Source organism: Takifugu flavidus, chromosome 19, assembly GCF_003711565.1.
Source record: "Takifugu flavidus isolate HTHZ2018 chromosome 19, ASM371156v2, whole genome shotgun sequence".
NCBI lineage: Eukaryota > Metazoa > Chordata > Actinopteri > Tetraodontiformes > Tetraodontidae > Takifugu > Takifugu flavidus.
In genome coordinates, this window is record NC_079538.1 from 5,034,936 (window position 1) to 5,053,987 (window position 19,052).

The 19,052-nt window shown below is 49.6% G+C and overlaps 1 protein-coding gene across 2 annotated transcripts in view; it reads right to left on the reverse strand.

The window, feature by feature from the left end:
- Positions 1 to 351: 351 nt before the first annotated feature.
- The window catches only part of LOC130515749 (glutamate receptor ionotropic, kainate 2-like), a 43,514-nt gene continuing 24,813 nt past the window's right edge, over positions 352 to 19,052 (reverse strand). For both annotated transcript variants that reach the window (XM_057016217.1, XM_057016218.1), the window contains exons 7-16: positions 13,234 to 13,377; positions 12,499 to 12,606; positions 12,271 to 12,384; positions 11,958 to 12,164; positions 11,274 to 11,497; positions 8,102 to 8,220; positions 6,933 to 7,150; positions 5,944 to 6,169; positions 2,681 to 2,931; positions 352 to 1,123 (exon numbers count right to left, since the gene is read on the reverse strand). In XM_057016217.1, coding sequence (XP_056872197.1) covers positions 959 to 1,123; positions 2,681 to 2,931; positions 5,944 to 6,169; positions 6,933 to 7,150; positions 8,102 to 8,220; positions 11,274 to 11,497; positions 11,958 to 12,164; positions 12,271 to 12,384; positions 12,499 to 12,606; positions 13,234 to 13,377 — 1,776 coding nt within the window. In that variant the 3' untranslated portion in view covers positions 352 to 958. The remainder of the gene's footprint in view (positions 1,124 to 2,680; positions 2,932 to 5,943; positions 6,170 to 6,932; positions 7,151 to 8,101; positions 8,221 to 11,273; positions 11,498 to 11,957; positions 12,165 to 12,270; positions 12,385 to 12,498; positions 12,607 to 13,233; positions 13,378 to 19,052) is intronic.

A 19,052-nucleotide genomic window follows, 5' to 3' on the forward strand; every position in this document is an offset into this window, starting at 1 on the left:
GGGCTCGGATGGAATCTGCTACATTTTCTGTCCTGTGGGGGTGGGGCCTGGGGGTGGGGCCTGGGGGTGAGGGGGCGTGATACAAAGTACTACAAAACCTCTTGTCCTTGTACAAAATCAAACATTTATGTAGAAATCCTGCGTTTTTAAATAACAGCTAGTACAGAGCGGCGGGGGCAGTGGCGACGTCAATGGCGAGGGCAGCGGCGGGGCAGCGGCGGGGCAGCGGGACGTCAATGGCGAGGGCGGGGGCAGCGGCGGGGCGCAGTGGCGACGTCAATGGCGAGGGCAGCGGCGGGGGCAGGGACGATGGGACCGCGGACAGAGGCTGTCGCATTGACCCGGAACATAACTGGGATGGCGGGAGGTTCTATACAACCGAAGAAGTGTGGCACAAGGAAGGCTTACAGGAGAAAAGGGAACCAAAAGAACAAGCACTCGACAAGGTCAGCAAGGGCGATCTCCACGTATATAACACTTCTTTTTAAATATGTCTTTTCATTTCTCAAACCATTTGAAAAGAACCTTGACCGAAGGGGCCCGGGGGGGGGGCGCGCACGTAGGGAGGCGATACAAAAGACACCAACAACAACAAAAGAAAAAGAGCTACTGTCACAGTTCTGCAAAAGTGTGTGTGTCTGTGTGTGTGTGTGTGTGTGGACCAGGGTTTTTGTCCCACACCTGTTTGTCTTTGTTCATTTTAATCTCTTTTTTTTAATGATCGATCCGTCGACAGATTCTCAGTCCCTGTTCGCTCCCTTCGACGCGTGAACGTGGCGGCGGGGGCCGCACCGCTGGGGCATCCACATTTCCACAGGAAACATCTGTCTGCGTTAGCGCGCGGGTCCAAAAGAATCCTGTTTCCGACCGCTAACCTCGGTCTGAGTCAGCTGGTGTTTGACCTGCCGCGACCCCCGGCCTCGTCACCCCCTCCGCGGTTTCAGTGGGGGGGGGGGGTTCAGGCCATGGTCTCCTTCCCCGGGAGTCTCCTGTCGTTGAACGTGTGCATGTTAATAACCTCCTCGGTCTTGACGATGACGGGCGGCTGGGGCTTCTGTTTGAGGCGCCGCTGACACTTCAGAGACACGCGTAGCTCATCCATCATGGCGCTGCAGAACGATCGCTGCAGAGGGGCGGGGGTGGGGGGTGGGGGGTGGGGGGGGGGGGGGCAGAGCCAGAGACGGTTTGTTTTGGCTTTTGTGAGATATGCAAATGCACCTAGAAACGATCCATTACCCCCGACATGCAGCCTATTACCAAGATGTGGCGACGTGATTTGAGGTTTTAGCCGATGAAGCGGCGCTCTTTAAACCCCAAATTTGGACTTCCTTTTACTTTAAAAGTGCAAAAATATATTTTTTCCTGATTTCAGCCTACAATCATTCTTATTCTTTTTATCACTGTTGTTGACACCCCCCCCTCCCCCCCCCCCAGCCCTGTATCTCCCAGGGGCAATGCCGCGTCCTCTAAACTTAATAACAATTGGAAAAAAACTAATCAACTCTAGACGCACAACTAAAACTGAATTGAATCTTTTTCATTTAAAAATGTTGCTTGTCTGTCATCATCTGAATATATGAGCAACAGCTCATTTCAAATTTGTCGCTATATGTTCATGCGTTAGCATAGAAATCAAGGGGAATTTTAGCGGTGCACATTTCTAGGTTGGAAAAGGTGAGCATTGTTTTTTTTATAGGACTGTGAAGGCCAGCTGTAAAATGGAGGCTGTTTCACGCTGTTAGTGGCTACAGAGGAATCTTTTAGCATTAGCTCTGTAAACGCTGGTCAATAATCTGATGCTGTTGGTGGTGAAACTAATATAGACGCGGCAGGAATCAATAACACATTTTTGAGTATCGACCCGCGTCCTTCTCAGTGACTGGCGCAATCGTGATACTTACACAATCGTTTTGTGGGAAACGAGTTGACATTTAAAGTTACGACGTGTCCCGGATTTCCCCCTTTCAGCTTTATTACTCTATTTTATATTTCAAACTCTGCCAAGAACCAGAGATATGTAACATTGTCTCGCCAGCAGGAAATGTAAAAGGCATTAAATAAGGGGAGAAAATATCCACTAAAGCAGATTAAATCCAAAAATACTGGTAGCTTCCTTTAAAATATCAACCTCCCCAGAGACAATGTGACACATTTATGTAACCTTGGTGAAATGAGCCGCCGTTGTCTCCGCGTTCCGGACGAAATCCTGTAAAACGCTGGCGTGCTTGTGCAGATTTCAGCACATTCGCTCGCTGATTATGAAGAATCTCATTAAAATTTGAAGAGACAATATCAAAAGCAAGAGTGTGTGCGGCGAAGTATGAAAGCCATTATTGTGCTGTTTGCGTAGGTGCTGGAGATGTACGTCTGGAGGTGGCTCATGCTGTTTGTATTTGCATATATGTGGAGGCGACACTCTGGATACGAGACGACGCGGCGGTAAAGGGCGACATGCAAGCAGATGGCGATACGCTGAGGAACGCCGCGGTCGCGTTCTCTCGCTGTTTCCCGCTGGATTAGCAACAGAGCGGCGCAGCGGCCTTAAGAAGAAGCTGCTAATCACAGAAACTTTTTAGAGGCCCATATTTTGGGTGAAAGATCCCCTCATCCTCTTTTATATAAAGGTCACTCCCGCCCATTAGCTTCTTGGAGCGCCGTAAACGGGCGTTGCCATGCTTACCTTCTCCAGCTGGGCGTTCTGTTTGGACTTGTAGAGGACCTCCCCAACGGCCACGAACACGGACAGCACCAGTCCGGCAGCCAGTACGATGAAGATCCCGCCGATGTTCTGCACCCCCAGGGCGCTGGCCTCTTTGCTCTCCTCCTCGGGACACCCGTTGCCTCGCCACCACTTCTCCTTCATCATGTGCAGCTTCCCTTCCTCCTGCAGCTGCAGGATGGCGATGGTGATCTTGTCTCTGTATGGGGAGCCTGCGGAGGAGGAGCAGACCATCTGGAACCTGAAAGGGGCCGCCCATATCAGATAGAACGCAGCCTAGCTCGCGCGTGGCGGCGCAACCCGTCGGGTTATTGTTGCCCCCCCCCCCACGTCCGTGAGTCCCCCTTCAAATCCCACTAATCCGCACATTCGCGGAGCGACTCCAAACTTCACGCTTCCCTCCGCAGCGCGTGAATTCTAATGCGCAGGGAGTCGGCAACAAAGACTCGTCTCCATGCTGCGGTGATTTGGACGGATTAGGAGTGGGGGGGTCGTGTCGGGAATGACAGGTGCGTGTCTAACTGGTTATGATGCGTTTACTGTCCCGAAGGACTCAGACCTGCAGACGGGGGGAAGGCGCCAGAATTAGCGGAGGGTCATTAAGGCACGGCGGGCCCTGGCGTGATCAGAGGAGGGGAAATGTTGGAGTCCCTCGGCCGTGACACCGTAAACAGCGTGTGTGACACCAGACGGGTCCGATGGAGCCACAGCGGGCCCTCGGCGCTCCAACCGGGCCGGCGAAGATGAATGCTTCCTGTGAGGCTCCGTGTTTCATTTCTAAAGCGCTTTAAAAGCTTGTTCCAACATTTATGTGATGACGGAGGGCGCCCGCCGTGACACCGCACCATTTCCTCTTTTCTTTTGGTTTTTTCAGGCTCGCGGTGACTCGAACAAGATCTGAAATCTTTGTCGCGTTGACAAATCGTCTCATGCGGGGGAGGGGGGGGGGACATTTTGTGCCTCGGCTGTCTTCGCGCCGCCTGCTCGTCTCACCTGTCGGCCCCTTTGGTGTCTCCTCTCTGTCTCATCCATCATTCATCTATTACCCTCCATCATCCTTTCATCCCCGCGTCTCCACGTATTCGCTCTGACAAAGGGGGACATTTACTTTGGGAAAAAAAGAAACCCAAAAAACAAGAGTAATTGTGGTAACAGCGCCTCACACGCCTGGTCCCAGCGTTTGGTGAACCTCTGATTTTTAGCTTTGAGTGCTGTTCATGTGCAGCAGCTGTATAAACCTGAAGTGTGTGTGTGTGTGTGTGTGTGTGTGTGTGTGAGTAAGAGAAAAGCATATGCTTCTTTCATCTGAAGATGAGAGATCTATCAAGCGCCCGACTCCCCTGATTCGGGCTCGGCTCATATTTCCAATGATTAATGATGGCTTAACAAAGCCGGCCTCGGATAAATGCTAATGTGGGTCCTCGGAGGCGGCGAGCGGGGAACGTGCGGACGGAAAGACAGCCGCGCCCGACACGGCGCGCATACGCGACTACCTGACAGATGTTCGGCACCCTCCACTCCCACGCTGTCTGGTTTGGAGTATTAATCGTCGCGGTTTGGGGCGGATCATTTCGGGCGACTTGGCGCCTCTTTTGGGGAAAGCTAGGGACACGAGGTTGCCATGGAGATCATCAATGGTGGGAGAGAAAAAAACTGTAAAAGTGCAGCAAGGGCTTTGCTTTATCGTACTAATCTGGGTATTATCGCGATCAATCTAAACGATAACGCGCGCTGACAACTGGTGATTCGGTTCATTGGTGGATGGAGACGGAGCTGATCGCCTCTGTCATTAATCGACTCTGTCAAACTCTTAATAAATGACTGATTTAAAAAAATAAAATAAAATCAACTCATCTCATTCAATAAAAAAGGCATCTGCAGATATTTTATAATCACATCTGCACTTCAACCCCCATTTAAATGGATGCAGGAGAGAACGGGGGTCCTCGTGGCGGCGCCGAGCCGGTCCTCATCAAAATGGAGCCCTCCTGTTTGTCTCAAAAGAAACGCCACACAAATAACACAACTCATTCGGAATAAATGAGGCAATTAACTATCTCAAGGCCTCTTCTAGCGCAGCAGAAATCTTCCCAGCGCAGGATGAGGGCCTTTATTGAGAACGCTGATTTAGTTCACAGTAATAACTTTCAGCATTTTTAATCTTTTTTTTAATGCTTGACGCCACCGAGCCACTTGTCCCTGAAAGAAGCCGGCTGGGATAAAGGGCTGAAGTGGCCCATTTGATCCTCTGTGTTGCCATAGAGGTCGTCCACATTTTGGGACCCTTGTGTGCAGCTGAATGGTGTCAGAGCGAGTCACGTAGCCACGGAGGGACTATATTTCACCGCATCACCTCGGCTTCGTTACAGCCGAGGCCGCCATCACATCCCCGCAGATCCATAACTGGCCCATATTCATCAGCAGGAGCCAGCTGTGGACGCTGCTCCCCAGTTTGATGGCCGTTCGTTTAACCCATGATGGATGCGGCCATTACAGATGCCCGCGATGCTCCCCGCGGCCTCGTCACGACCGCTCGAGCCGCTGTGACACTGCGGCTGAAGCCGTCAGCGGCTGGTGCACGAAGGCCATCGGCGCATCATGAAAAAGAGGTGGGAAAACTTTTTTGAGAGAGAATCGAGCCAATGGGCTGAAGCCGGTTACAAAGTAATGGAAGTAGGTCAAATGGGAGTTGAAAAAGTGCCTTTTTAGTCGTCTATAGAGGACTTTGTGTCTTAGTTTTAAGCTCAGAAATGATTTAATGTCAGGTAATCGCAAGGCGGTTGCGTTAGCCTGACGTTCGCGGTTGCCTTTTGTTATTCTTTCACAGTGTTGCACCTCCAGTCTCACCTTTGGTGACGCAAAGGCCTGAACGCACCACAAAGGTGTGTTTTTGACTGCCCACTTTACAATTACAGCAAAGGGGAAAGAACCCTAATGACTGTTAATGCAGAGCTGGGACTGCGCCGCGCCGCGCCTCGAGCCCCCGGCGCTTCTTAACCTTAGCCATAAATTCAGCCATTCACTTTTCATTAAGCTAAAGCTCTAACGGCTCACACATGTGAACCGTTAGAATGGCGGCCCCATCAATAAAGGTCAACCCTCCTGTTCAAAGACCGTATATATCACCCACACCGTATATTTTAACAGCACCTGCATTATCCTGCGCTGGTCTACAGATTTATTCAAGATAATTTAGAGATCCGAGGCAGAGTCCCATCATTTACCCATTGGTGTTCCCACTCCGTAGGCCGTGGAGTCGATCAGGCCTCCGATCTGGGTCAGGTTGCAGTTCCTCTGGGTGACAAACTCAATGGTGGTGGACTCCATGAGGAAGGCGTAGTCGGCGGTCAGCACGCGCTGGATGCCCTCCTCCACGTTCTTCACCATCACCGACTGCCTCCTGCTGTTCATGAACTCCCACATCTTGTCATAGGTGGAGATTTTGGTTTTCTATGAAATTAAAGAGGAATCGTTTTCAAAGTCACCGTGACACAAGTCCAACCTTTTGCATCTATCTCTGATCCGATCTCTGATCTGATAGTTCCTCTTTAATAATTAGCTTGGCTCAGATACTTGTAGTGAACGTCTAGTGCTAGCCTGCCGCTATCTTCAGTGAACAGAAACATTTGCCAGTGTCAAGCATCACTGTCCCTGAACTAATTATTATGCTGTTTTTTTATTTGCCATCTTTCCTGAATATGAAATAATGGTATTTGCTCGTAAATACGGCCATTTGTCAGCCTCGAAAGATACAAAATTTCTACTTGCTCGGGAAAAACAACACTGTAAATATGGGATGTTTGGTCAAAGGAATTGATTTCTTTGTACTTCTGATAGCTTTTCCAGCAGCATTAAACATTGGACCTGAAGTTTAATTCTGCTATGATCTAATTAGTTTTTCCATTTATGATCTGTGACGTTTCAGAAAGTATCCTAATAGGGTTTTTTTATGCATCGTGCATGCTGTTTAGGATTTTAGATGTAGCGCTGTCGCTTGTTCTAACCCATTTTCATTAGCATGACTTGACTTTGGCATTTTTGTGGCAGCCACCTTTTCCCAGACATCACAGTCAGCTGCATTTATAACGACAGCAGAAGTTGTTAGGGCGGGGGACGGCATGCAGGATGCACGGCTGTAAATATCCTAGGCTGGGTTTGTGATGTCACCTGTTCCGCTTTCATTAGCCAGAAAGCAGAACCTTGAGTCTGATACCTTGAAGAAGGTCATGGTGGCGCCGTCCTCCACCACCCCATACAGGATTTTGGTTTGCTTGGCCAGGTCGTCAGCAGAGTCTATGGGGGACTCCATCCTCTCCACAGTGAGGAAGGCAGCCAAATTGGCCGTGTATGAGGAAATGATGATGAGGGTGAAGAACCACCAGATGCCTCCCACTATTCGAGTTGACAGGGCCTTGGGCATGAGCTCTGAGCCTGGTGTAAGGGAGTTGGCAGGGATCAATATCAGGCCTCAAAAGTCTCAGCAAGTCGTCATTATGAGTCTCATCATGGTCTGGATGCTAATGCATATTTGTATTGAACGAGCCGAACCATTTCAAAACAGCCTTATCAATGCTGATGTGCCACTTGTTGAAGATGCCTCTAGAGAGCACTTAACGGCCCAGTGTGAGAGATCTGCTTCCCCAGAGCTTGCAGGAATGAAATCCCAACCCCATGAGTGGCAGGAAGCTACAGGAATGAAATATTACCAAACCAGAGGCTTGTTGCTACTTGCAAACGTGATTGATTCCAGCTGACGAGTACTATAACATTTGCATTCAAGTCCATATTTGTCTTGATGTCTTAAACTAAGTACTTTTTCACTATAAGGAAAATGTGATTTTTATACATTGTGTGATTTTTGATGGCCAGTGTTTAAAATTCGCGCACCCTGGACCTTTAAGAGGATCTCCCCACAGTCACAAGTGACAGTTTACACAGTTCGAATATAAATGATTTCCAAATAACAATGGGGCTGTTTGGGCCAGAGAATCATGCACCCAAGGTAACCTCAAATCCTGACTCCACACCCCACTGACCTCGAGGTGCTGAGCCAAGGGCAAGAGGAGAGAGCACTGAGAGGAACGCATGTTTATGCTCACTTCTTTTAGCATTTAGCAACATTAGCATACATTTACTGACCTACAATTCTGCGTAACCTGGTGTGCACGTCTCACACGTGCATGTGGGTTTATTACCCATGAGTGCCCACGGGTTAAGATGACCGCATTTAAAATATTCCAGATGTGCAGTGACACAGCTTAGCTTCCTCGGAGGTCTCTCCCTGTTGCCACTGGCTTGGATGAAACCCCCCCCAACCCTCAGAGACAGTGGGGGTGTCGAGAGCTGCGCGGAGCAACAGCGGCCACAGGCTGAGGCAACTACCTTGCTGCATGAGAGCCCCGACTCCAAACCAGAAACTATTGAGCAGCGTAAAATTGTTTTCCACCACGTCCGAGTCTGGGTTGCAGGGATGAGGGTTGTACCACTCGTAAGGGCTGAACCTACAGGAGAGAACAGGGAGAAGAGTGTGTCAGCATAAAGAGCATCGGGCTCCCCGGTGCAGATTAAACGGCTCATAAAAGATACATCTTAAAACAGTGCGAGTGGGAACAAAGAGCATGTAAACGTGCAGGAACTGAGTGTCGCAGCCCCCAGGCTGAGAGCAGAGACGAGGACCGATCATTTTGGCTTTTGCGGAGATCCACATATTGGCATATTCAAATGCCGTCAGCTTATAGTGAGGACGGATCAATAGGCTGGAATAACAGTGTCACCGGTGATAATGTCCCACAGCCTGCTGGCTCGAGCTCATTTGGATTCACTGACTCAGGAGCCTATACGTGACTGCAACCGCAATCACAGCTACTCTGATGATGCAACAGCCTACGCAGTGAACCCTCCACCTCCCCCCCCCCCCCCCCCCCCCAACACGGGACTGCTTTCCAGCAGCCTCCATGCCTCTCCATCCCCTTATCTGCTTTTCTTCTCCCCTCACCCACACCTCAACAGCCCGTACCTCATTTCCCTCCTAATTACCCCACTTCCCCTCCACTTTCACCCCCGGCCGCCTGCCCGGGCTGATTGTCAATGTCTTCAGGTGATTCTTGGACGCTTCTCGTTTATTATACTAAGCAAAAGTGGCACGGCATTAGCACTGGGGGGGGGATTGGGTTAGCATTAAACATCAGAATCTGCTGGGGTTTGTGCTGAAGCGCTCGCTACAGGGAGCATTGCTTATTCAGGGTTCAGGGCCCATCAGGTTAGATGTTTAGCTCTTCCTCCAACATGCTGCATGCTGATAAGCCGGCGAACTAGAATCACAGATCTGGCAGCGAAAACGCGAGACGCCGTTTGTCAGCGAGCATTCCCAGACCGGTAGAGATGTACAGTATATATGCAGATGTCGGTGTTTACACGCGCCGTTCCGCGTTTCAAATGATCAAACCAAATGTTCCCCGATAGCTGCTGGAATTCACCGCCGCTCGACTGAGACGGATGTACAGCTCTATACAAACACCCTGTCATGTGATGTTTTCTCCAACTGGTGCTGCGGGCCAATTATAGCGTATTTTGCTATTTTTTCTTTTCCTTTTTTGTTATGTTGTCATGCATTTCCAGCTCTGTCTCCCTTGAGCTTCATCGACGTGGATGCGGCAGCGATGACACACACATAATTCTCCCTGTCAAATGCATCAAGATGCCCGATTTACTGGAATGTCAATGAGCTCCGTCTCCTTGAGAATGCAGACAGCTGAAATGGCACCACGGCCTCGTGGTGTGGAATGTGGCGTGCGTGTGCGCGCAGCCCGAGTGCTTGCACGTGTGCCTTCATCGCGGTGTGGGCGTGCGCCTGTCGGCATCTGTAGATCCACGCTGCCTCAATCAAATAAATCCATACTGGTTAAATATGCGCTAGGACAAATAAAGCAAGGCACCCTTCAGCACAGCAGCCTCTTTTCAGACACACACACACACACACACACACACACACACACACACACACACACACACACACACACACGTACATGCTCTAATTGGATTTGGTTGGTCCCAGTCAGTATCTTTTGTATGCATCCAGTCCGCCGGTTCGTCTGTATGACCTTTGCCTGCAGCTGGTCCATATTCCTGCGGGCCATGTTCCGCACACTGATCAGCAGGAAGAAGGTGATGTGGAACATGGAGACGTAAGGTCACCTCCTCACCGCGCGAGAGGGTAACACTGAACTGTGCGTGGAATTCTAAAAGGGCTCGAGCCTCCACCTCTCTCCTCCCACAACTGTCCCTGACCACAATAACACGACAGGCTCCCACCATTAACTGTCTGTTGGATTCAATTACTCCGGATGGCCTTATAGATCTGCTGCCTTTCTTCTACAAGGCCAGCTGAAGAGGCTGGGGGGGGGGGGGTGGAGGTGTTCTTAGCACCACTGTGGTCTTGTGTCCGGCTGTAGCACGGATCCTCTTTTCTTGTGTGCTATGTACGAAGAAAGGCGAGAGAGTTTGTGGTCAGAGAATATCTCTGATTTGTTAATAAAGGGAGGAATCAATCGAAGCACAAACAGAGCTGGAGGAGGCATCGAGCGAATCCATTACGCTGGAGCTTGAAATGAGACGCCTTATTTATTCAGCGAGAAAAAGCGGATGCGCGTTTGTGTGTGTCTTTCTGAGTGTGTGTACGGAGGGGGAGCTTTCAAAGACACAAATCCCCAGTGAGATTGAGGGGTTTAATGTTTTATTGTGCAAAACCAAGACTTCATAAGCTCTCACGACTCACTCCGGTTGCTGGGATTAAAGAAAATAATATACTCTGCATTTAGAGAATTGGTCAGTCAATTGGGGGCCACGCAATCATTCAGTACCGGACTTAGGACGGAACCCATACAGCGAACAGAGATCAGCGTAGTTTAGGCTTTAGCTGAGCACACGTGGGTGTTGCATGGAGAAACAATTCAAGGCCGTTTCTCTGCAAGCAAAAGACAATCAAAGGGAGAACGGCATGCTTTCCACTTACCCTGAGCAAGAGTGGTAACAACGGGTATCAAATATGCATATTCTGACCTCACTTAGGTGACAGTTGCTGCTCGTCTCACTTGCATTCATTTGGCCGGTAACATTAGATGAAATTGTGTGTTAAACGTTAAAACTTTTGGATTAACTTGTGTCAGAGGACTGAAGAAGCTGAAATATTCTACCTTTCTCGTAGATGACGCCGAAATAAGACAGCAAACAGAGCCCACAAGTGTGCGCTCCGATTTTAGCTAATCTCATGTTAGCAAGTGACCTTGAAGTAAAGGTGTTACCAGGGTAACGTGCATCAAAATGCGCTTAGATTATACATTTTAGTTTGGATCCAAGAGACTAAAAGGTAAACACCAGTGTTTGCAGAGGTTTTGCCTAGCACAGCTTCTCAAAGACCCAATTCAACATTTTCAAGTCCAGAGGGAGCAACTGCTGCGTGTCAGTGACAGTGAGCTAAACATCGAGGAAGAAGGAAGTGGGGGGAGCAAAAAGGAAATGAGGACAGCAGGGAAGGGAGGGGGGGGTGACATGTTACCTGGCTATGACAAACAGCACACAACTGACACCCAAGCAAGCCAGCAGAATATACATCCAGATATCAGGTGAGAGAGGGTTGAGGAAGGAGAACACCCCGGGATTGGTGCCGTTGGGCTTGCGGTACAGGATACTTATCCCCAGTGTCATGAAAGGCTTGGAGAAGTCGATGACCTTCTCCCTGACGTAGGTGATGGCCAGGGGAGCTACCGCCAGGTCCGCTTTCTGTAACGAGATAATAGAGGTGGCGTGTGGGATTGGTTGGGAGGGGGGGAGGGGGGGTTGGGTGTTTGACTCCATTGACGAAGGACAACCAATGGTGTTAGGATTTGATTTCTGTCGACAGCAGGTCCGATCAATATGTACGCCCGGAATGAGAAAGGACAGAAAATTGCTCGGGCCATTAGTTCACATGGATTTGCAGGTAAAAGGAAATACGGTAGCTGTTTTCGGAATGAGATTAATCCGTGTCTAATTGACCGTGTGCTCTTTGTGTCAGGTTATGGTTCCGCACACCTGTCAATAACATTCCTCCGGGAAGGAGGATGACGATGACCCTTGGGAAGGATTTAATCAGACATTTGAGTGCTAACAACATGTGATATTTTAGGAAAATGTGATGCTAGAATGCTAGCATTAGCGCATTTGGCGATCATCGGTGGGTTCCGAGTTTCGGTCGACTCACGTGATCCATCAGCTCGCGCACCATGCCGTTCCATTGACCTGTGCCCTCATCCAGCGCGCCGTACTTCCCATCTTCCACTAATCGCAGCTCGTAGCGAAAGCCGAGGATGCCCGAGAGTTCCCTCAGCAGGTCGATGCAGTAGCCCTCGAAGCGGTCGTTCCCGTACAAAGGCTTGTCCGACTTCTTGAACATCACGTACGGCTCGTCCTGCGCGGGAAAATAAATTGGCATTAGAGCCCGGCCAGGCCAATTTTCAGTTTGATATTGACCTGTGTTTGTCGAGCGTCTGCGTTTTCATTTGTTCTGTCTCTACCAGAATGGTGGATACACGCAGGGATTTGTTAGCCAGAGAGTCAGTGATGTTGGATGTCTTGCTATTGTGAGCCTCTGTCATATTCAGACCGCTGGGAGGATCCCACGTTCCGATCTGTCGAGACAATTTACTCTTTAGTTTGCATCACTTCGTCTTGTCTACCGGAAACAATGGTCTATACTTCCGTATTCCCGGCTCACATCTCATCTACGCTAATATGGGGGATACCTTTTCCAAGCCCTCCTCCTTCAAACTGATGACGTCCAGGTCGAAATCTGTCCTCAGACCGTTGGTTTTGTTGAAGAGAACGCGCCCAGTCAGGCCGTCCCAGTGCGCCTGCAGACAGAAGCTCATGGCGTCACCAACTGGAATTCTGAGTAGCTGCTTTTCTCAGCGACATCAATCCCACCAATTGAAGCGGAAAACTTTTCTTTTTCTGGCCTAATTAGGAATTCTGTCTGTCTCTGGCCCTCGCCATCTACCTCTGTAACAAAACGAGGGGGGGGGGGGGGCGATGGCGAGAGTGAAGGCAGGTTTGACAGGTAAGAGTTCATTATGCATGTGCTTCATTGTGCTTGAAGTTTCACATCAAAGGCGGTTGGAGGAACAGACGGGTGTGGAAAGCACGAGCAGATGGGGGGGGGGGGCGACAGTGTCTTGTTCTGAAAAGCACCTGCAATTATACTATCCAGAGTCGTAATGATGATATTTTCGAAAGCAAACTGGGGAGAACAAAGCGGGTAGCCGACCCCGGCCAGAATTATGCAGCGGCTTTGATATGAGCGCTGCAAAGAAGATGGGGAACAAAACAGGAAGACAACAACAACCCTGTCGTCTTCCTGTTAGAGGTGTGAAATTGTGAAAGAGCGATCGAACAGAAGTTGGTTAAAGTACAGATGCGTCGGCGCACCCCTCCGACACGCAGCGGACCACGTTAGGGGTGAAGCCCCGGCGACCCCGTACCTCTTTGATGAGGTTGATGAAACGTCCCCCGAAGCGCCAGGGCTTGTGGCGGTTACACTGCAGAGAGCTGACGGTGATCTGCTGCGACTGCTGCACGGCCACGGCCACCACGTGCACGGCGTCGTACATCAGCGCCGCGTCTGTCTGCAGACACAGGAGGTTGGGGGGGGGGGGGGGGGGGGTATCAGTGGAGGCCTTCATAACACCTGCCGATACTCACGACCTTTCGGGGGAGCGTAAGGAACGACGTCACGTCTCCGGTGTCTTGTTTTATTCGTTGGTCGGCAGACGAGGACATAAATTAGGAGAGGAGGCAGCAGTAAATGCCCCGCACAAATGGCACGGTGTCTCCGCCTGTTAGAAAAACTACCCCACCGCTGTCTGGAGCGATTTGAGAAGCTCCACCAGGGAGAGAGTCTCAGCGGAAGCCCGGCCTGTCAGCGTGAAGACTAATGCTTTCTGATGGGCGCGCCTCTCCTCCGCAGAGCGGGAGCCCAAACGGGCGCCGAGGCAGGAGGAGCAGCGTCCGACCCGGCCTAGCATGCTAAACAGGCGCGGCTCATGACATCACACGGGAGCCTCCAGAGGGACTGAGAGCTCAGACTGAACATTTTCACACTGACATGCTGAGATTCGTCTTCGTGGCTCTGACGGGCACACGCGCTACTGTGAGAGCCTCCCCGCGGTTCGCACTCCACATTTACTCAGGTCAACACGTCACAGCTCAGCTCTGATCCCATTTCCACGCTCCCTCAGTGGCTGAAACACACTGTGCTGATCTCATTTGATGAGTCCTGGGTGACCAACCTGCAGCCGAGGATGAAAAATGAGTGCGAGACCTCAGCGTATCTGGAGCCCTTCGCTCCCTGGGATGCCGGAGCGGACCGGCAGGGCTCCGGTGGCACAGTGGGGGGGCACTGAACTGGAGCCAATCCTCCGTTGTCTCCGTGGGTGAAATGGTGCATCCACACCAGAAAAGCATGAAACGTTTGGGAGTATCGGGGTGGGGGAGGGGACGAGACCACCTGTGTCGTTGATCCAAAGCGTATCTATGGTGACAGTTCAATTACAGATAGGAAAACTTTACGTAGAGTCAAACGGAGAAGGTTCTAGAATGGCAAATACATCTGTGCAACAGCTCCAGCGTATCTGCAGGGCTGTGTGTGTGTGTGTGTGTGTGTGTGTGGTGTGTGTGTGTGTGTGTCCTTTTGTTATAGTTCTAATGGCAAACACTGCTCAGGAGAAGAGTCCATCTGGCTCATCTATTTCATAAACAGCAGAGCGGTTTGACACAGTCAGCATCTAAATAGGATCCTCTCCGCTGAAGCGGAGGTTCTCGATGTTCTCTCATCCAATTACTGGATTACGCAGAACGTGCAATTGAATCAAATTCCCTCTTTTCTTCCCGACATATTTCCAAACGGCAGCTGAATCTGATCTGAAGGTTTTCCTCCCGTCCAACTTGAAAACAGTAGATTCGGCTGCCTGGGTTGAGGCGTTCAGCAGATTTGAGTTTGGAGGTCAGGAAAACTATAAAATCCGCCTTTGACCTTTGTAACCTCGGCTCCTCTTTTGACCTTTGCTGCAGCAACGCTGACTTTTGCCTTTGAAAACAATCAATAGCACTTTTGGTCTTCCATTATTCATAAAGATCAAGCCAGCGTCGCCCTTTGAGCGATTATGCATTTAAACACACTCGGAAAAATACATCTGAGAAAGTTTTCTGCTTCTGACGACGTCACGTCTAAATATAGCCCCTGTTGCTGGCAGCCCTTGCTTCCTACGGCCCTCCGAAAGAAGTGTAATATGATGGATTTGTGATTCCATATGGAGCCGTGATGGCGGGAGGGTCACTCTTCCACAGTGAACGTTCATCATTTCCTGCCAAACCTCGGGAGCCAGGCCTGGAAAAAGGGGGGAATTTGGAAATATAAGGCGTTATGAGATCCGGTCTGTGTGTAGGAATTACACACAACATCCTGTTAAACCACAGCGAAACCTCTGACATCCCATAATGAAAACTTTACAGTCTGAATCTGTAAGCACGTATTTTATGTGGGCGGCATTACGCGGCAGAATGCCTTTATTGTGACATAAAGATTGATTTTACGACGCAAGGCCAGTTTACAATAGGACATTTTACCAACAATCTTCTGTGTTTGCCGCCTGTGCTGATTTATCCCACCGATTTAGGCGATATTAACTCAGAGCATCGGAAAAGAGAAGCATTCCCGGGCAGCTTTCACCTTCCGATCGTTGATGCATTATCTGGCTCAGATGACAGATACGGAAAAGAGTTCCCTCTTTTCCATTTTTCTGATTCCTTTGTAGCAGACAGATTCCGAAAAAAAATCCTTTTGTGATGGAACAAAAAAAAAAGGAGAAGAAGAAGAAGCTGGCATCGAGTGGAAGATGAAGAGATCAAGGATGGGGAGGAGGGGGGGGGGGGTGATGGGATGATGGCTCTGGCAGATTGCATTCAATTTAAAAGCAATCCAAGTGCGATCGCGATATTTATTTCAGAGCCTCGCTGTGGGTCTGTCATGGTTGTTTCAAGTGGTTTAAGTGAAACCAATCTTCGACCCTGGGGGGTGCTTACACGGCGAGGGGACAGAGCTTCAAACGAAGTGCCCCAAATGACCCCCCCAAAAATCTCAGTTTTCAGGAGGAACAAATGAGGGTTGAAAAGAAGTTTCCTCATATGGCGCAGGTGATCTGCACACTGAGCTGCCTGTAGCTGCATGTCTGAGTGTGTGTGTGTGTGGTGTGTGTGTGTGTGTGTGTGTGTGTGTCCTTTTGTTATAGTTCTAATGGCAAACACTGCTCAGGAGAAGAGTCCATCTGGCTCATCTATTTCATAAACAGCAGAGCGGTTTGACACAGTCAGCATCTAAATAGGATCCTCTCCGCTGAAGCGGAGGTTCTCGATGTTCTCTCATCCAATTACTGGATTACGCAGAACGTGCAATTGAATCAAATTCCCTCTTTTCTTCCCGACATATTTCCAAACGGCAGCTGAATCTGATCTGAAGGTTTTCCTCCCGTCCAACGTGAAAACAGTAGATTCGGCTGCCTGGGTTGAGGCGTTCAGCAGATTTGAGTTTGGAGGTCAGGAAAACTATAAAATCCGCCTTTGACCTTTGTAACCTCGGCTCCTCTTTTGACCTTTGCTGCAGCAACGCTGACTTTTGCCTTTGAAAACAATCAATAGCACTTTTGGTCTTCCATTATTCATAAAGATCAAGCCAGCGTCGCCCTTTGAGCGATTATGCATTTAAACACACTCGGAAAAAGACATCTGAGAAAGTTTTCTGCTTCTGACGACGTCACGTCTAAATATAGCCCCTGTTGCTGGCAGCCCTTGCTTCCTACGGCCCTCCGAAAGAAGTGTAATATGATGGATTTGTGATTCCATATGGAGCCGTGATGGCGGGAGGGTCACTCTTCCACAGTGAACGTTCATCATTTCCTGCCAAACCTCGGGAGCCAGGCCTGGAAAAAGGGGGGAATTTGGAAATATAAGGCGTTATGAGATCCGGTCTGTGTGTAGGAATTACACACAACATCCTGTTAAACCACAGCGAAACCTCTGACATCCCATAATGAAAACTTTACAGTCTGAATCTGTAAGCACGTATTTTATGTGGGCGGCATTACGCGGCAGAATGCGTTTATTGTGACATAAAGATTGATTTTACGACGCAAGGCCAGTTTACAATAGGACATTTTACCAACAATCTTCTGCGTTTGCCGCCTGTGCTGATTTATCCCACCGATTTAGGCGATATTAACTCAGAGCATCGGAAAAGAGAAGCATTCCCGGGCAGCTTTCACCTTCCGATCGTTGATGCATCAGACATTATCTGGCTCAGATGACAGATACGGAAAAGAGTTCCCTCTTTTCCATTTTTCTGATTCCTTTGTAGCAGACAGATTCTGAAAAAAAATCCTTTTGTGATGAAACAGAAAAAAAAGGAGAAGAAGAAGAAGCTGGCATCGAGTGGAAGATGAAGAGATCAAGGATGGGGAGGAGGGGGGGGGTGATGGGATGATGGCTCTGGCAGATTGCATTCAATTTAAAAGCAATCCAAGTGCGATCGCGATATTTATTTCAGAGCCTCGCTGTGGGTCTGTCATGGTTGTTTCAAGTGGTTTAAGTGAAACCAATCTTCGACCCTGGGGGGTGCTTACACGGCGAGGGGACAGAGCTTCAAACGAAGTGCCCCAAATGACCCCCCCAAAAATCTCAGTTTTCAGGAGGAACAAATGAGGGTTGAAAAGAAGTTTCCTCATATGGCGCAGGTGATCTGCACACTGAGCTGCCTGTAGCTGCATGTCTGTGTGTGTGTGTGTGTGTGTGTGTGTGTGTGTGTGTGTGTGTGTGTGTGTGTGTGTGTGTGTGTGTAAATATATTCCTCTCCTCTGCATCAGTATTCAGCACCGACTCCCCACCATAACTCCATAATTCCTCTGATAATGCTGCACCCCCCCTTTTCTCTTCACCTCTTCTCAATCAGTCCTCCACCACAAATTACTCTCTCTCTCTCACACACACACACACTCACACACACACATTGCTGGAGTAGCGATGGATGCATGGAGCTGCCTGTGCACGCTGGAACTCAGCTGTTTATCCATATCATATACATCTGATTAGTCCAAATGAGATCAGCTCTGACCTGTTATTCATCAGGCATCCCTGGGCTGCAGCTGCCAGGCGCACGGCAACAACACAAGCTAACGGGCACGCGCGCCGCGCCGCCGCTGCCTTTAGCATCAGAGATCCAGCATCAGCGGGAAGGGGGGGGGGGGCGCTTGTTTTCCTGATGCCGGGGTCGCTCTACCCTCGGATCACAGGCTGAGAGGCCCGCCGGGGTTGATTTGACAGAGGAGGGAGGAAACTATTCATTCCATAGTTTACGCGGATTTGCGCCGCTCCGCCGGCGCGAGGAGGAGGTGACTCATAATGTCAGATAAATAACCGCATTTCTAATATCTGTGATTTTTCAGCAATTAAATTTCCTCTAGTTGAGTACGCAGCATTCAGTGAGAAATACAGGGGGATTAGACTTTCAATTAAATTTCCCTCGGCTTCACAGTCTTGGAGATGCTGGTTTATTTATCAGCTTCATGGGCGAAGGATGCATTTTCATGAGGCGCGTGGATGCCGGTCAGAATTCCTTGTCCATTATTAATTCATGTTGAATGCAAAATACCATTTTACATTCATTTCCACAGCAACCGTTGGCAGAATTTGCTGCATAAAAAGAATCACTTAGTGGTTTTAATGGTTGACGCCTTCCACCGACTCAGCTAGATTAGGGAATAATTATATTTAGAGGTTTAGCTTAGCTTAGGCTAGCGGTTATGGGGTTGTCACGCAGCCATCCAACCCACGTGAATCCTGGCCGTTAATGCTAAGCTATTATGCTAATTGCCTTGTTCCACTTTGAGACTGGAGGCATGTGAAGGTGTCAGCACTACATTCCTCTTTAGTTTCAGGAAGTAAACATATTTCACTCCGAAGGGTCCAAATCTTTTTTTACGACATCGATAAATGTCCACATTAGTGGTTTTGGCACGGCCGCGTCGGCTGATGATGCATCCCGATTCAGTCACTTGGGAATTCTCTCTGTTCTGCCGTCCTCCCAGTTTGGGCTTTGCTTTTCTGACAGTGTTTGAGTGAAACGTGTGAAACGCTCAGATTTGCCCAGATGGCGGGGAGATGGGGGGGGTGGGGGGGGGGGGGGCTGCCATGTTGGCAGTTTAATCCCCTTCTCGCATCGAATTTCCACACGCCGAGGCGACGGAGCAGTTAC